Source organism: Pseudophryne corroboree, chromosome 6, assembly GCF_028390025.1.
Source record: "Pseudophryne corroboree isolate aPseCor3 chromosome 6, aPseCor3.hap2, whole genome shotgun sequence".
NCBI lineage: Eukaryota > Metazoa > Chordata > Amphibia > Anura > Myobatrachidae > Pseudophryne > Pseudophryne corroboree.
Genome location: NC_086449.1, coordinates 60,811,896 through 60,830,811, shown reverse-complemented (window position 1 = coordinate 60,830,811; position 18,916 = coordinate 60,811,896). Strand labels below are relative to the sequence as shown.

Genomic DNA, 18,916 nt, shown 5'->3' with positions numbered 1-18,916 from the left:
CGTCTCCGTTCAGGGCCGGCTCCAGGGCTGTGCACTGCAGCTGCAAGGACTGATGAGTCTTGACTGCCATCCATGTGGCATGACCATTTTGTGCTCCTGCCTACGGCTGAGCCTCTTCCGTGTGACTGTGATTTGCAGTTCCCGCCCAGCAGTGGCTGCTGTCAGAAAGACAGTGGCCACTGATATGCACCTGGAAAAGTTCCAGACCAAAGTGGATCTTCTGGGGTGACAAAAAGGTAAGGTGCTGGTGTGCACCAGGCAGCAGTGTGCAGCAGGGGCAACTGGTGCTCCAGGAAATGATCAAAACCAAAATTATTGTCCCAGTTAAATGCATGTCACTGTATGCATATTGTGCTTCTAACCGGGTTGGATACGGAATAAAGGCTGTCATAATTGTCCATCGAGTTCAACCTATTTGTGGTCTCCTATGCAGTCTTATTATAGGACTAGTTATTTTTATGTTAGGACTAGTTATATTAACTATAATGCGTGCCTACGCACCATAACCCTGAATATCTTTATCCAACAGGAATTTATCTAACCCATTCTTAAAGGTGTTGACTGAGTCCGCAGTTACTACTCTCTCAGGTAGGGAATTCCAAACACGTATTGTCCTTACTGTGAAAAAACCTTTTTGCCTCAATGTGCGGAAACTCCTCTCCTCTAACCTAAGCAAGTGACCACGTGTCCTCTGTGCTGATCTTATAGAAAACAGGTCCCTCCCAAGCTCTGAGTATTGACCCCTTATATATTTGTAGATGTTGATCACGTCCCCTCTTAGTCTCCTCTTTTCCAATGTAAACATGCCTAGCCTTGCAAGCCTTTCCTGCAGCCCAACCCTGACCTTCCCTCCCCACAACATAACCATAACCTCCTCACCCTTCGCAGACTAACCCTAACCCTCCCTCCCCACAGCCTAACCCTAACCTCCCTCCGCAGACTAACCCTATCCCCCCCACCTCCTCAGACTAACCCTAACCTTCCCTCCCTGCAGCCTAAACCTAACCCAGCTCCACAGCCTAACCCTAAACTCCCGCCATACTTACGATCATGATCCTGGATGTCAGGAATCCGGTGTCGGCATTCTGACAGCTGACAGGATAGTGGCATCGGTATTCTGACTGCTAGGTTCCTGAATTCCGGGATCCCAACTATAACCCCTTCTAGCCTGCCAGAGTCTTCCATCCAGCTCTGCTCTGCAAGACCAGGGCAAGTGGCATAAGAGGAGCTGTATGCATGATCGGCTGCAGAGGAAGGGTATGCAGAGGACACATGCCAATCTATTCAGTATGAGCCTCTATAGTCACAGTGCTGTAAACGAGGCTGACATCAGTGGCAGGTAAAAAAATGCATGCTATTGGTCAGCTAAAGTCTTAGGCAGGAGGGCAGATTACAAGTGCCACCCTGTATGTGTCTGCTGTACCCCACACTGGGTGAGCCCCAGATGGAGCAATGCATAGAGGAGAGTAACTTGCAGCTAGGTAAACACAAGGTTGGCTGTGCCAGACAAAACAGACAATTAATGAGGATTTGCTGCTTGGTGATTAAAGAGGCTTATTAATGCCTGGCAACTTTTAAATTATTTCATAGAGTTTTATTGGCACAGATGCTGTTAACTAGGCAGTTCAGAATTAGGACATAGTGTGTGGCAAAATATGAATTTAGGACAAAATGTGTAGTGTAAAATGAATTTGGGGCATAGTGTGTGGTATAATATGATTTGGGGCATAGTGTGTGATGTAATATGAATTTGGGGCATAGTGTGTGGCGTAATATGAATTTGGGGCATAGTGTGTGTGTAATATGAAATCGAGGCATAGTGCGTGGTGTAAAATTAATTTGGGGCATAGTGTGTGATGTAATATGAATTTGGGGCATAGTGTGTTGCGTAATATGACTTTGGGGCGTAGTGTGTGGCGCAATTTGAATTTGGTACATACAGTAGTGTGTGGTATAATAGAAGTTGGGGCATAGTGTGTGGCATAATATGAATTTGGGGCACAGTGTGTTGCGTAATATGACTTTGGGGCATAGTGTGTGGTGTAATATGAATTTGGTACATAGTGTGTGGTGTAATATGAAGTTGGGGCATAGTATGTGGTATATTATGAAGTTGGGGCATAGTGTGGGGTGTAATATGATTTTGGTACATAGTGTGTGGTGTAATATCAATTTGGGACATAGTGTGTGGCGTAATATGAATTTGGGACATAGTGTGTGGCATAATATGTATTTTGGGCATAGTGTGTGGCATAATATGAATTTGGGACATAGAGTGTGGTGTTATATGAATTTGGGACATAGTGTGAGGCATAATATGAATTTGGGACATAGAGTGTAGGATAATATAAATTATGGGCAAGTATGGGCATGTGGCAAAATCTGATGACCATTGAAGGGGCATGTGTGGTGGTCTGACGGTGTGTTGGGGAGGATGAAGGGAATGAAAGAGGCATGTGTGGTGGTCTATACAAGTTTTTATATACTTTGGTCACAGACTTCTGTCTGGCTCATAAACTGTTAAACTGGCTCCAGGATTTAAAAATAATAATTGACAAACCCCGAGTTACTGTATTTATGAATTATGGTATTTACAGTATGTATTTGCACCTTAGAACTTTACTTTCTGAATAGGTGATATAGTTATACATTTACACGGCCCATTTTCATAGAATCCTTCACGTATTAGAACCTTACCGTCAATTTAACTGTTCCCAGGAAACCATTACCATAATTGACAGAGACCCTTTTGTGAATAAAATTGTATATCTTCCCGGGAAAATCTTGGATAATCACATCAGCATCAAATGTATAGCCATGACTGTTCACTATGATTGTCTCTTCGCTGTCTAATCGCAGCACACTGGGAGTAATCATGTAGCATCTGGAAAGTGAGAATATATCAGGATAACGTAGCAATATATTTGGAGATTTTTAAAATCATATTTGTAAATCAACATAAAGAACATTCTGAAATAAAGTTTATAGAAAAATCTTTTGATACCATTATACTCAAAGTTGTTAAAGAGGAGCTGCCAGATGTGCCAGGCATGGGCACCTAATAAAGTACATCACAAATAGGCTCATGCAGAATGATAGGAAGATTAAAATTCCTCATGTATATCCAGCACGAGCCAATTTGAGATCTATTTTATAAGGTGCCCATGTGGATTATACTATATAGGCAAACCACCTTTTTATAGACCATATGGCTCAGCATAGAAGTGCTATTTGTTTAGCAATTGAGGGCAAACATGTTGAGCAATCTGTAGCCAAACACGTCAGGGAATACAGGCTTAGCCTGTTGACAATACGGTATAAGATGACTGACTTTGTCCCAGAAGATCACAAAAGAGGAGAAAGATTGAAGATATGGGGGTCATTCCGAGTTGATCGTAGATGTGCTAAATTTAGCACAGCTACGATCATTCACACTGACATGCGGGGGGACGTCCAGCACAGGGCTAGTCTGCCCCGCATGTCAGTGCCGCCCCCCGCAGAAGTGCAAAGGCATCGCACAGCAGCGATGCCTTTGCACTTCAAGAGTAGCTCCCGACCAGCGCAGCTTTAGCGTGCTGGCTGGGAGCTATTCGTCGCTCCCCGGCCCGCAGTGGCTGCGTATGACATCATGCAGCCGCTGTGGGCCGCTCCCTGCACAGTCCAGCCACGCCTGCATTGGCCGGACCGCGCCCACGAAACCGTTCCGCCCCCTCCCGCCCAGCGACCACCTCTGCCTGTCAATCAGGCAGAGGCGCTCGCAGCCCTGTAACGCCCTTCGGCCGGCTCATGTGCCGTGGGGACCCGTTTGCTCGGCTGCGATAAAAAGTAGCGAGCGAACGGGTCAGAATGACTCCCATTGCTCCAAAGGGAAAGCCCGTTGGATCCATGATTTGGACACCATTAGTGCTAATGGTCTTAATGAACAACTTGTTTTAATCTGCTTTTTCTAATAATGCATTTTTATTTCTTTTATTTTTTTCCTAATGTCTCTTTGAGCACTTTAATACCAGTAATACGAATTTTCTCAATAGAATGGTATTCAATATCTGTCTTGCAGGTTGATGTGTCTATCATATACAGTATATAATGCAATACTGCAGTTAGATGTTTTGTATTCATGTGTACTCTCCATTTGGCATGAACTCTTTTCTAGTTCTGCTATTTTTCCTTCAGCTCTACCAGATCTAGCAGTGTTCTGGCGATGGTTTCTATACACGCCACGCTTGTTGACTGTCACCTGACAATATTGCTGCTGCAACTGGACACACAGCTGATGCAGGGACGGACATCGGAATCCCAGCATAAAATGATTGCTGGTCTTCCGCCATCTAAACTTTCGATGCCATCCCAAAGCTGACTTCGGCAGCAGCCCGGAGTGGAATGCGGTGTGGCTTTCTGGGGACTGGGATAATGTGTTTAAGGTAGGACTTTGTAAGTATTCAATTAATTTACAGATGTGCTGCAGGCACTTTTCGTGTTTTGGTTTTGGTTCTGGTTCCAAGCTCGTTTTGGATCTGGATTGGTTTTGCCAAAACCACCCTTTCGTATTTTGGTTTTGGATCTGGATGATTTTTGAAAAAAACATAAAAACAGCTAAAATCACAGAATTTGGGGGTAATTTTGATCCTACAGTATTATTAACCTCAAAAACATTCATTTCCACTAATTTCCAGTCTATTCTGAACACCTCACACCTCACAATATTGTTTTTAGGCCAAAAGGTTGCACCGAGGTTTCTGGATGACTAAGCTAAGCGACACAAGTGTGCGGCACAAACACCTGGCCCATCTAGGAGTGGCACTGCAGTGTCAGACAGGAGGGTAGATATAAAAAATAGTCCCCAAACAGCACATGATGCAAAGAAGAAAGAGGTGCAATGAGGTAGCTGGATGGCCAAGCTAAGCGACACAAGTGTGCGGCACAAACACCTGGCCCATCAAGGAGTGGCACTGCAGTGGCAGACAGGATGGCCCTTCAAAAACTATTCCCCATACAGCACATGATGCAAAGAAGTAAGAAGAAGTGCACCGAGGTTGCTGTATGACTAAGCTAAGCGACACAAGTGTGTGGCACAAACAACATGGGACGTGCTGGAATTTGCCCAGATGTAATACACGCACGATATTGGTGGCACAGGAGAGCGTATCCCTAAACCACACACACACGGCAAAGCCTGTAAAATTAATTTGGATAACAATAACCCTTTTATTTGGAGCTATTATAATAATATGCAGCACAGGTGAGCGTACCCCGGCCTACACCACACAGGGAAAACCCTGTAAAAATTATTTGGATAATAATATAAGTAATGTATATAACCCTTTTATTTGGAGTAAATAATATACAGCACAGGACACCACCACTGAACTTATGGTAGCACAAGACACCCCCACTGGACTGATACAGCACAAGACAGCACCACTGGACTGGACTTATATGGCAGTACCCCTGGACTTATACGGCAGTGTCAGGCAGGATGGCACTTTAAAATCTAATCCCCAAACAGCACATGATGCAAAGAAGAAAAAGAGGTGCAAGATGGAATTGTCTTTGGGTTCTCTCACCCACCCTTATGTTGTATAAACAGGACATGCACACTTTAACAAACCAATAATTTCAGCGACAGGGTCTGCCACACGACTTTGGCTGAAATGAGTGGTTTGTTTAGGCCCCCACCAAAAAAAAAAAGCAATTGATCTCTCCTTGCAGAAACTGGCTCTACAGAGGCAAAATGTCAACCACATCCTCATCCTCCGATTCCTCACCACTTTCAGTATGTAACACTCTTTCGGAGTACACACTGGAGGGGGGCCAATTTAGGTAAAATAAAGCCAGTTTGTGCAAGGGCATCCAAATTGCCTCTTTTTCCTGCCAGTATACATACGGACAGTCTGACATGCCTACTTGGATGCTGTCACTCATATAATCCTCCACCATTCTTTCAATGGTGACAGAATCATATGCAGTGACAGTAAACATGTCAGTAATCGTTGGCAGGTCCTTCAGTCCGGACCAGATGACTGCCCTGCATCACCGCAGGTGGGTGGGCCAGGAAATCTTATCCTTTTCCTCGCAGCCCCAATTGCGGGAGAAAATGAAGGAGGAGCTGTTGACGGGTCATGTTCCGCTTAACAAATTTCTCACCAGCAGGTCTTTGCACCTCTGCAGACTTGTGTCTGATGGAAAGAGAGATGCAACGTAGGCTTTAAACCTAGAATCGAGCATGGTAGCCAAAATGTAGTGCTCTGATTTCAACAGATTGACCACCCTTGAATCATGGCAAAGCGAATGAAGGGCTCCATCCACAAGTCCCACATACTTGGCTGAATCGCTCCATCTTAGATCCTCCTTCAATTTCTCCAGCTGCTTCAGCAAAAGCCTGATGAGGGGAATGACCTGACTCAAGCTGGCAGTGTCTCTGAACTGATTTCGCGTGTGGCAAGTTCGAAGGGTTGGAGAATCTTGTACAACACGGAAATCATTCTCCACTGCGCTTGAGACAGGTGCATTCCCCCTCTTTTGCCTATATCGTAGGTGGATGTATAGGTTTGAATGGCCTTTTGCTGCTCCTCCATCCTCTGAAGCATATAGAGTGTTGAATTCCGCCTCGTTACCACCTCTTGCTTCAGGTGATGGCAGGGCAGGTTCAGGAGTGTTTGCTGGCGCTCCAGTTTTGGCACGCAGTGACTAAATGTTGAAAGTGGCCCGCAATTTTTCGGGCCACCGACAGCATCTCCTGCACGCCCCTGTCATTTTTCAAAAAATTCTGCACCACCAAATGAATTGTATGTGCAAAACATGGGACGTGCTGGAATTTGCCCAGATGTAATGCACGCACAATATTGGTGGCGTTGTCCGATATCAAAAATCCCCAGGAGAGTCTAACTGTGGTAAGCCATTGTGCGATGATGTCCCTCAGTTTCCGTAAGAGGTTGTCAGTGGTTGCCTCTTACGGAAAGCGGTGATACACAGCGTAGCCTGCCTAGGAACGAGTTGGCATTTGCAAGATGCTGCTACTGGTGCAGCTGTTGTTGCTGCTGCGGGAGGCAATACATCTACCCAGTGGGCTGTCACAGTCATATAGTCTTTAGTCTGCCCTGTTCCACTTGTCTACATGTTCGTGGTTAAGTGGACAGTGGGTACAACTGCATTTTTTGGGACACTGAGAACACTTTTTCTGACGTCTTTGTACATTCTTGGTATCGTCTGCCTAGTGAAGTGGAATCTAGATGGGATTTGGTACCGGGGACACACTACCTCCATCAATTCTCTAAGTCGACACAACTACCACATCTATTACCTAAGCATCAATCGAACACCCGCTCTAAAGATCAGCCACTTCCAGATCCCACAGTCTCCTTCACTGGCCAGTGAAGTAGAGCCGCCGGCGTCGCTGCAGCACGCCGGGGACCGAACGCCCGTAACAGGCTGAAAGTGCCCGGAAGTGCCGTAGCCGCCAGTGATTCCGTCGCCCCCGAAGGTCCCTGCCTCGGTGTGCAGGCTGCACACAGGGGCTCTGCGCCGGCCGCGGGGAGAGAGACGGAGGGACAGACGAACGGACACAGCGGGGGGCGAGAGACTAAGACAACAAGAGGAAGAAGGGTAAGTATATGCACCTGAGGGTTACAGGACGCCGCACCCCCAGAACATATATCCCCCAACTCGCATCTCCACTAATAATTATACCAGGCAATTTACTGCGATCAGCAGGACTGTAAAACGGCCCTAATTAGGGCAGTGATAACACATTTAATACTGACTATTTGCGATCAACAATGGATCTTTTTTATTCCCAATTTCATTTTTAATCTATATTATTTTTTCATAATTTAATTTAAATACGTTTTTTTCATGCTTTTTTCGGATATTTAATCCGGACATATTAATTTGGACCTTTGCAAGAGGTCAATACTCCTGATAATCGTTTACAGGTGAAATTTCACGCAATCACATGGACTGAATTATTGTGTAGTTAACCATATATTTATCAATTACCTTAAGGAGCACTGTGACTCCAGAAATAAAAGATAATTGGTACACCAAACTGTTAACATTATTTTTCATCATCAGTGTTTAGTTGATTTACAATTGTGCTTCATTAATATCATGGGTAAGAACACATAGGTATAGTAAACACCGACACTGCATTAGTCCATATCAGGGGTTGAGCGCTGTGTTGTTTACACTCTGCAAAATTCTCTAAGTCCCACTGAACTAATGGCAGATACCGGACGCACGTCTAACACCAACATAGCTGTTAAGGCCTCAGTTATCCGCTTTGTAAGAGGATGACTGCTGTCATATTTCAACTTCCTCGCAGAGGACTGTTGGACAGTCAATTGCTTAGTTGAAGTAGTATAAGTGGTCTTCCGACTTCCCCTCTGGGATGACGATCGACTCCCAGCAGCAACAACAGCAGCAGCAGCAGCAGCATTAGGCATACCACTCAAGGACAAAGATATAGATGTGTGTGAGTTCTGGCGCAAATAAAGCTAGCTGCCCAATCCTAACCTTCCTATGATCTGCCCAAATCCAGATCACAAAAAGATACAAATAAAAAATACTGGGTGGAAGGAAGATCAAAGGCGCTGCTATACAAATGACGAATATGATAAAGAAAGGTGTAATATACTTGCAACCTTCGTGGTCCTTCGTTAATCTTTTTCTATTAATCCAATGATTACCAGACGTTTACATGCAATAAAAACAAAAATAAACAAGTGTGTAGTATTGTCTATAATGAGTTCAATTTTTTGTGAGTTCTCCGATGAAACAGAACCCTATGATGTGGAGGTTTTCTTGATAGAAGATAAGGATAGTTTCTCACCACCACTTCACAAACATAGGTACACGTACCAAAACTCACTTAGAGTTAAATATCACCATACACATAAAGGTTTCTTTTCTACTTCTGATCATAACATGTGAAGCAGGCTCTGTTCAATAAAACGTACCACACTCACGTTTTCAGCAGATGGTATTCCACACGTAGTGGTTTCTTTAAACAGATGAATAACTCTTCTCTTCCAAAAAGAATTAATTTATTGGTGCATAATACAATTTAAAAAACAATTAGATAAAAATCTCCTTATTCAATTACCAAAAGAAATCCAGGATAGAACAAAATGTGTGTCAGAATGAGATGCGACAATCACAAGTGAATTCCGGACTTACACTTGCGAACACAAATGTTGCATATTACCTTGGATTGTTGTGAATATAGGAGGATTTAAAAAAAGCACTGTCTGATATCACCAACGCCGTTTCGACACAAAGTCTTTTTCAAGGTGGATCACGAGACAGTGCTTTTTTTAAATCCTCCTATATTCACACCAATCCAAGGTAATATGCAACATTTGTGTTCGCAAGTGTAAGTCCGGAATTCACTTGTGATTGTCGCATCTCATTCTGACACACATTTTGTTCTATCCTGGATTTCTTTTGGTAATTGAATAAGGAGATTTTTATCTAATTGTTTTTTAAATTGTATTATGCACCAATAAATTAATTCTTTTTGGAAGAGAAGAGTTATTCATCTGTTTAAAGAAACCGCTACGTGTGGAATACCATCTGCTGAAAACGTGAGTGTGGTACGTTTTATTGAACAGAGCCTGCTTCACATGTTATGATCAGAAGTAGAAAAGAAACCTTTATGTGTAAGGTGATATTTAACTCTAAGTGAGTTTTGGTACGTGTACCTATGTTTGTGAAGTGGTGGTGAGAAACTATCCTTATCTTCTATCAAGAAAACCTCCACATCATAGGGTTCTGTTTCATCGGAGAACTCACAAAAAATTGAACTCATTATAGACAATACTACACACTTGTTGTTTATTTTTGTTTTTATTGCATGTAAACGTCTGGTAATCATTGGATTAATAGAAAAAGATTAACGAAGGACCACGAAGGTTGCAAGTATATTACACCTTTCTTTATCATATTCGTCATTTGTATAGCAGCGCCTTTGATCTTCCTTCCACCCAGTATTTTTTATTTGTACCACTCAAGGATCCTTCGGAGGAATCCCGGTTAGGAGAGGACTCCTCAGTCTTGCCAGTGACATGGCCTGCGGGACTACAGACGTTCCTTACTGAGGAGGAAGTTGACGTTGAGGGAGTTGGTGTTGTGGCTTGCAGGAGCTTGGGTACAGGAGGAAGAAGGGAATTAGGTGTCAGTGGACTGCTTACGCTCTAAACCCAAAGTTTCTGAACTTGACAATGACTTCTGATGAATGCGCAGCAGGTGACGTATAAGGGAGGATGTTCCTAGGTGGTTAACGTCCTTACCCCTACTTATTACGGATTGACAAAGGCAACACACGACTTGACACCTGTTGTCCGGATTTGTGGAAAAATAATTCCACACCGAAGAGGTGGCTTTTTTAATATTTTGCCCAGGCATCACAATGGGCTTATTCATCCCACGGACAACAACTGTCTCCCCCGGTGGCTGATTTAAACAAACCACATCACCATCAGAATCCTCATCGTCAACTTCCTCCTCAGCGCCAGCTACACCCATATCCTCATCCTGGTGAACTACAACAGTGACATCTTCAATTTGAATATCAGAAACTGAACTGTGGGTACTACTTGCAGCACTTGCAGAGGGCGTGCAAATGGTGGAAGGAGCCACCTCTTCCCACCCAGTGTTGGGAAGGTCAGGCATCGCAACCGCCGACACACTTGGACTTTCCTTGGGGATTTGTGATACCATCTTAGAACGCATGGTTCTTTGCTGTGCTTTTGCCAGCTTAACTCTTATCATTTTTCTAGCGGGAGGATGAGGGCTTCCATCATCATGTGAAGCTGAACCACTAGTCATGAACATAGGCCAGGGCTTTAACCATTCCTTGACACTCCGTGTTGTAAATGGCATATTGGCAAGTTTACATTTCTCCTCAGACCATTTAAATTTATTTTTTGGGGTCTTTTTACTGAACTTTGTCTTTTTAGATTTTACATGCCCTCTATTATCACATTGGGCATCGGCCTTGGCAAACGACGTTGATGGCATTTAATCGTCTATATTATGACTAGTGGCAGCAGCTTCAGCACTAGGAGGAAGTGGTTCTTGATCTTTCCCTATTTTATCCTTCAAATTTTTGTTCTCCATTATTTTTCTGGAGTTATATAACACAATATGTGGCACAGGACAGCGTATCCCTACACTGTCACAGGGCAAACCCTGTAAAAATGATTTGGATTAAATATTAATAACCCCTTTAAATGAAGTAAATATACAGCACAGGACAGTACCACTGGATTTATATGGCAGTACCACTGGACTGGATTTATATGGCAGTATCACTGGATTTATATGCCAGTACCACTGTAATTATACGGCAGTAAAACTGGATTTATACGGCAGTATCACTGGAATTATGCGGCAGTATCACAGGATTTATACAGCAGTATCACTGGAATTGTACGGCAGTATCACTGGAATTATACGGCAGTATCACTGGAATTATACGGCAGTACCACTGGAATTATACATCATTACCACTGGACTTATACGTCATTACCACTGGAAATATACGGCAGTATCACTGCAATTATACGGCAGTATCACTGGAATTATACGGCAGTACCACTGGACTTATAAGGCAGAACCACTGGACTGGATTTATACGGCAGTATCACTGGATTTATACACCAGTACCACTAGAATTATACGGCAGTATCACTGGAATTATATGGCAGTACCACTGGACTGGATTTATACGGCAGTATCACTGGACTGGATTTATACGGCAGTACCACTGGAATTATACGGCAGTACCACTGGACATATATGGCAGTATCACTGGACTTATACAGCAGTATCACTGGACTGCATTTATACACCAGTACCACTGGATTTATACGCCAGTACCACTGGACATATACGGCAGTATCATTGGAATAATACGGCAGTACCACTGGACATATATGGCAGTATCACTGGAATTATATGGCAATACCACTGGACATATACGGCAGTATCACTGGACTGGATTTATACCCCAGTACCACTGGATTTATACGGCAGTACCACTGGACATATACGGCAGTCTCACTGGAATTATACGGCAGTATCACTGGAATTATACGGCAGTATCACTGGATTTATACGGCAGTATTACTGGACTGGATTTATACGCCAGTACCACTGGATTTATACGGCATTACCACTGGACATATACGGCAGTATCACTGGAATTATACGGCAGTACCACTGTAAATATACGGCAGTATCACTGGAAATATATGGCAGTACCACTGGACATATACGGCAGTATCACTGGACTGGATTTGTATGCCAGTACCACTGGATATATATGGCAGTACCACTGGACATATTCGGCAGTATCACTGGAATTATATGGCAGTACCACTGGACAAATACGGCAGTATCTCTGGATTTATATGGCAGTACCGCTCAACATATACGGCAGTATCACTGGACTTGATCTATACGCCAGTACCACTGGATTTATACAGCAGTATCACTGGACATATATGGCAGTATCACTGGACTGGATTTATACGGCAGTACCACTGGACATATACGCCAGTTTCACTGGACATATACGGCAGTATCACTGGACTGGATTTATACGTCAGTACCACTGGATTTATACGTCAGTACCACTGGATTTATATGGCAGTACCACTGGACATATACGGCAGTATCACTGGAATTATATGGCAGTACCACTGGACATATACCGCAGTATCACTGGACTGGATTTATATGGCAGTACCACTGGACATATACGGCAGTACCATTGGACATATACAGCAGCACCACTGGACTAAATTTATTCGGCAGTATCACTGGACTTATACGCCAGTACCACCGGAATTATACGGCAGTATCACTGGACATATACGGCAGTACTACTGGACTTATACAGCAGCACAGGGACACCATCACTGGACTGATGCAGGACAACACAGCACCGCTGCAATGGACTGGACTTATACAGCAGCACTGGACATATGGCAGCAGAGGACACAACCACTGTGACTGGACTGATGCAGCACAAGTCACCACCACTGGACTAATGCAGCACAACACAGCACCACTGGACTGGACTTATACAGCAGCACTGGACATATGGCTGGACTGATGCAGCACATGACACTACCACTGTACTGATGCAGGACAACACAGCACCGCTGCAATGGACTGGACTTATACAGCAGCACTGGACATATGGCAGCAGAGGACACCACCTCTGTGACTGGACTGATGCAGCACAAGACACCACCACTGGACTAATGCAGCACAACACAGCACCATTGGACTGGACTTATACAGTTACACTGGACATATGGCAGCAGAGGACACCACCACTGTGACTGGACTGACGCAGCACAAGACACTACACTGGACTGAGCAGCACAAGACAGCACTGGAATCGCCACGCCACTTTCCCTCCCGCACAGACACTGAGGACGGAGACACGTCCTTTCGCTACACTCTCTAATGCCGGAGTGAAAATTGCGACGACGCACGGCTCCTTATATGGAGTCCAAAACCCGCGAGAATCTGACAGCGGGATGATGACGTTTTGCCTCATTCTGGTTTCCGAGTCAGGCGGGAAAACCCGAGCCGGGCTCGGGTAGTGAAGTTGAAGGGGTTCGGATCTCAGGGAACCAAACCCACTCATCTCTAAATTAATTCCTGCTAAAAACGTACTTAGTTAAATTAAGAAATGTTGACAAGCAAATCTGGTGTACTGGCTGTTATTACTGCTGTTAACCCATGAGTGACGACACTGGAGACCGTCTTATCTGTTGTATTCATTTTAATACAACGGTATACATTATGTAAATTATATTCTACCATCTCTTTAAAAAACAAAAAAACAACCTTGTTCTGTAACTCAAGGCACACCTTCCATCTTAAATGAGACCACCTAGGACTATATTCACTAAACGTCATTTTACAAACTGACAATTTTAGGAGACTTTTATGAAGTTTTACCATGAGTGTTAAAGCAGCTATATTTGTAATGGTAACATATTGTGTATATTGCCTCAAGAAAACTGCTGCTTTAATTTCTTTATCAGCGAAACTGAAAACCAGCCATTGTTCATGATTTGTGCAGCGCTGTTGACACCGCTGGATGCAGGGTGTGTAGAGTGCCCCCCCCTGGACTCAGGGCCCAGTGTGCACTATACACAGGGCTAGATTAACAATGGGGCAGATGGGAGCTACAGCTCCAGGCCCCCACATAAAAATAGGCCCATCATTATGATAGCAAGAAGATGACCAGCTGGCCACATGGGCAGCCATAACTCATAACTATTAAGATTGCATTTTTAATTTATGCACAAAATTATGCAATTTTTTATATTTTTACATATTTAAGGAAATATTGGAGCTTATTGTGAAGTGGGTGTACAATCACGTGCTGAAACATTACTATGCATAGAAGCTTAGGGGTACAGACTGCTACAGCAGATGGAGTTTCCTAAAAATTATAAAATTAAAAATGTTATCATCTATATCCCACCTCGGACTGCCATTCTCATTGAGGGCCAGATGTACTAAGGGGTGTATTTACTAAGCCTTGGATGGAGATAAAGTGGATGGAGATAATGTTCCAGCCAGTAGCGGATCTTGCCACGGGCAAGCAGGACTTTTGCCCGGGGCGCCGCCTTCCGGAGGGCGCCGGCGCCATCCGGAGGGCGCCGCACCATGGCAAGATCCGCTGCTGCTGTGTTGCCCCCCCGCTGCCTTTGCCCGCTGTCCCGTTGTCCGTTCCGTTGTGAAGGGAAACTAGACGCTACGCGTCTAGTTTCCCTTCGTGGGCTGCCCGCAGTGAAGGGAAACTAGACGCTACGCGTCTAATTTCCCTTCCTGGAGAGGACCTTCACTGTAATGAAGTGCGGTGCGCGTTGACGTCATCGCGCACCGCACAGCAAAGGTCCTCTCCACGAAGGGAACTAGACGCTTAGCGTCTAGTTTACCTTCGTGGAAAGGACCTTTGCTGTGTGGTGCGCGATGACGTCATCGCGCACCGCACATCCTACATCAGTACAGGGGGCGTAAATGACCACGCCCCCTGTATGAAGCCACGCCCCCAATGCCGCCCGGGGCGCCCGAAGCCCCGGAACCGGCCCTGGTTCCAGCCAATCAGCTCCTAATTGCCATGTTACAGGCTGTGTTTGGAAAATGACTGGTTGGTTGGTAGTTTATCACTCTCCACTTTATCTCCATCCAAGGTTTAGTAAATAGACTCCTTAAGCCTTGAAAAGTGATAAAGAAGAGAGTGATAAAGTACAAGCCAGTCAGCTACTAACTGCCATGTCACAGTCCCTGTTTGAAAAATGACAGGAGCTGGTTGGTTGGTAGTTTATCACTCTCCACTTTATCACTTTACAAGGCTTAGTACATTTGGCCCTGAGTGTCATTATAAGATCTGTCTCCTCTGCCATAGTCACATAAAATATCACATACTGTAGAAAGGTGTGACCCTCCTTCAGTACCTGTTGTTGGATATTGGGCTATGTATATGTGTTGTGCGGCGCCTACACCCAAGCTAACTTTAAAGTCTCAATGCTAGGTTTGCTTGGGAAATACCTCGTTTCTTCTTCTTTTTTAGTGGTAATAAGTATCTAACAATGGCCATCATTCCGAGTTGTTCGCTCGCTAGCTGCTTTTAGCAGCATTGCACACGCTAGGCCGCCGCCCTCTGGGAGTGTATCTTAGCATAATAGTGAACGAAAGATTAGCAGAATTGCGAATAAATAATTCTTAGCAGTTTCTGAGTAGCTCGAGACTTACTCCTACACTGCGATCAGCTCAGCCCATTTTGTTCCTGGTTTGACGTCACAAACACGCCCTGTGTTCGGCCAGCCACTCCCCCGTTTCTCCAGACACTCCCGCGTTTTATCCTGGCACACGTGCGTTTTTCCGCACACTCCCAGAAAACGGTCAGTTTCCACCCAGAAACACCCACTTCCTGTCAATCACACTCCGATCACTTCAACGATGAAAATTCTTCGTTCGGATGTGAGTAAATCTACTAAGTTTTGTGCTAAAATACTTAGCGCATGCGCGCTGCGTACCATGCGCATGCACATTTTTGCCTTAATCGCTCCTTTGCGAAAATCGGCAATGAGCGAACAACTCGGAATGACCCCCAATGTATTTAAACTTATTTTACTGTATAAATAAGTGTATGTGATTATACCTGTCTTCTTGGTTTCCACAGGGATGCAAAGAATATCACTTGGGATCTTTATTTAACAGACGAGTGCAATAAATTTAATAACCTCTAACATACACAATAAGATGTACTATGTACTGTAGGCCCTCATTCCGAGTTGTTCGCTCGGTAAAAATCTTCGCATCGCAGCGATTTTCTGCTTAATGCGCATGCGCAATGTTCGCACTGCGACTGCGCCAAGTAAATTTGCTATGCACATAGTAATTTTACTCACGGCTTTTTCATCGTTCTGGCGATCGTAATGTGATTGACAGGAAATGGGTGTTACTGGGCGGAAACAGGCCGTTTTATGGGCGTGTGGGAAAAAACGCTACCGTTTCCGGAAAAAACGCAGGAGTGGCCGGAGAAACGGAGGAGTGTCTGGGCGAACGCTGGGAGTGTTTGTGACGTCAAACCAGGAACGACAAGCACTAAACTGATCGCAGATGCCGAGTAAGTCTGAAGCTACTCAGAAACTGCTACGAGGTGTGTAATCGCAATATTGCGAATACTTCGTTCGCAATTTTAAGATGCTAAGATTCACTCCCAGTAGGCGGCGGCTTAGCGTGAGCAACTCTGCTAAAATCGCCTTGCGAGCGAACAACTCGGAATGACCCCCTGTATTTCCTATACAATAACGACTGCATGCACTACAAAAAGTGTATTTTAAAAAAACAGGATTTTAATACCTACCGGTAAATCCTTTTCTCCTAGTCTGTATAGGATGCTGAGGTCCATTTCATGACCATGGGGTATAGACGGTTCCGCAGGAGACATGGGCACTTTAAGACTTTTCAAGGGTGTGAACTGGCTCCTCCCTCTATGCCCCTCCTCCAGACCTCAGTTATAGGAACTGTGCCCAGGGAGACGGACATTTCGAGGAAAGGATTTACATTTATACTAACGGTGAGAATCATACCAGCTCACACCTCAACCATGCCGCACAACATGGCATTCAACATAACACACGCCAACAGGCATGAACCATTTACAGCAACATGCTGAAAACAAATGTAACACAACTTGTGTAACTAACTGAACAAAACTGCAGGTAAAGTACGCACTGGGTCGGGCGCCCAGCATCCTCTACGGACCAAGAAAAAAGGATTTACCGGTAGGTATTAAAATCCTGTTTTCTCATACATCCTAGAGGATGCTGGGGTCCATTTCATGACCATGGGGTTTATACCAAAGCTCCAGTACGGGCGGGAGGGTGCGGATGACCCTGCAGCACCGATTGACCAAACTTGAGGTCCTCATCGGCCAAAGTGTCAAACTTATAAAATTTAGCAAAAGTGTTTGACCCTGACTAAGTAGCTGCTCGGCAAAGTTGTAATGCCGAGACCCACCGGGCAGCCGCCCAGGACGAGCCCACCTTCCTAGTAGAATGGGCCTTCACCAACTTCGGCAACGGCAACCCAGCCGAAAAATGAGCGTGCTGAATCATACCTCTGATCCAGTGCGCAATGGTCTGCTTGGAAGCAGGACACCCAATCTTGTTGGGAGCATACAGGACAAACAGAGCCTCTGTTTTCCGTATCCGAGTTGTTCTAGCGACATAAATCTTCAAAGCCCTAACCACATCTAGAGACTTTGACTAAGTGAATGTGTCAGTAGCCACTGGCACCACAATAGGTTGGTTTATGTGGAAAGATGAAACCACCTTCGGAAGAAAATGTTGGCAAGTTCTCAACTCTGCCCTATCTTCATGGAAGATCAGGTACGGGCTCTTGTGAGACAAGGCCCCCAACTCAGACACCCGCCTTGTGGATACCAAGGCTAAAAGCATCACCACTTTCCAAGTGAGAAACTTCAACTCTGTCTCCTGTAGAGGTTCAAACCAACTCGATTGAAGGAACTGCAACATCACATTAAGGTCCCATGGTGCCACTGGAGGCACAAATGGAGGCTGGATGTGCAGAACCCCTTTCACGAAGGTCTGAACTTCTGGAAGAGAAGCCAATTGTTTTTGAAAAAAAACTGATAAGGCCGAAATCTGGACCTTGATTGACCCCAATCTAAGGCCCGCATCCACACCAGCCTGCAGAAAATGGAGAAAACGTCCCAACTCAAACTCTTCCGTAGGAGCCTTCTTGGATTCACACCAAGACACATATTTTCTCCAAATACGGTGGTCATGTTTAGACGTTACTCCTTTCCTGGCCTGAATAAGAGTGGGGATGACTTACTTGGGAATACCCTTTCGGGCTAGGATACGACTCTCAACAGCCATGTCGTCAAACGTAGCCGCGGCAAGTCTTGATACACACACGGCCCCTGCTGTAGTAGGTCCTCTCGAGGAGGAAGAGGTCGAGGATCTTCTATGAGCAACTCCTGAAGATCTGGATACCAAGCCCTCCTTGGCCAGTCTGGGGCAATGACGATTGCTCAAACTCTTGTTCTTATTATTTTGAGAACTTTAGGAATCAGTGGAAGTGGAGGGAAAACATATACCGACCGAAACACCCACTGGGTCACCAGTGCATCCACTGCTATTGCTTGAGGGTCTCTCACCCTGGAACAATATCTCTGAAGCTTCTTGTTTAGACGAGATGCCATCATGTCTACTTGAGGAACTCCCCAAAGACTTGTCAGCTCTGCGAAGACTTCTTGGTGGAGGCCCCCGTCTCCTGGATGGAGATCGTATCTGCTGAGGAAGTCTGCTTCCCAGTTGTCCACTCCTGGAATGAAAATAGCTGACAGAGTTCT

The 18,916-nt window shown here is 44.8% G+C and overlaps 1 protein-coding gene across 1 annotated transcript in view; it reads right to left on the bottom strand.

Moving 5' to 3' along the window:
• Positions 1 to 18,916, bottom strand: part of LOC134934246 (venom factor-like) — a 144,081-nt gene that overhangs the window by 99,949 nt on the left and 25,216 nt on the right. Inside the window, exon 3 of the mRNA XM_063929725.1 lies at positions 2,698 to 2,884. Coding sequence (XP_063785795.1) covers positions 2,698 to 2,884 — 187 coding nt within the window. The remainder of the gene's footprint in view (positions 1 to 2,697; positions 2,885 to 18,916) is intronic.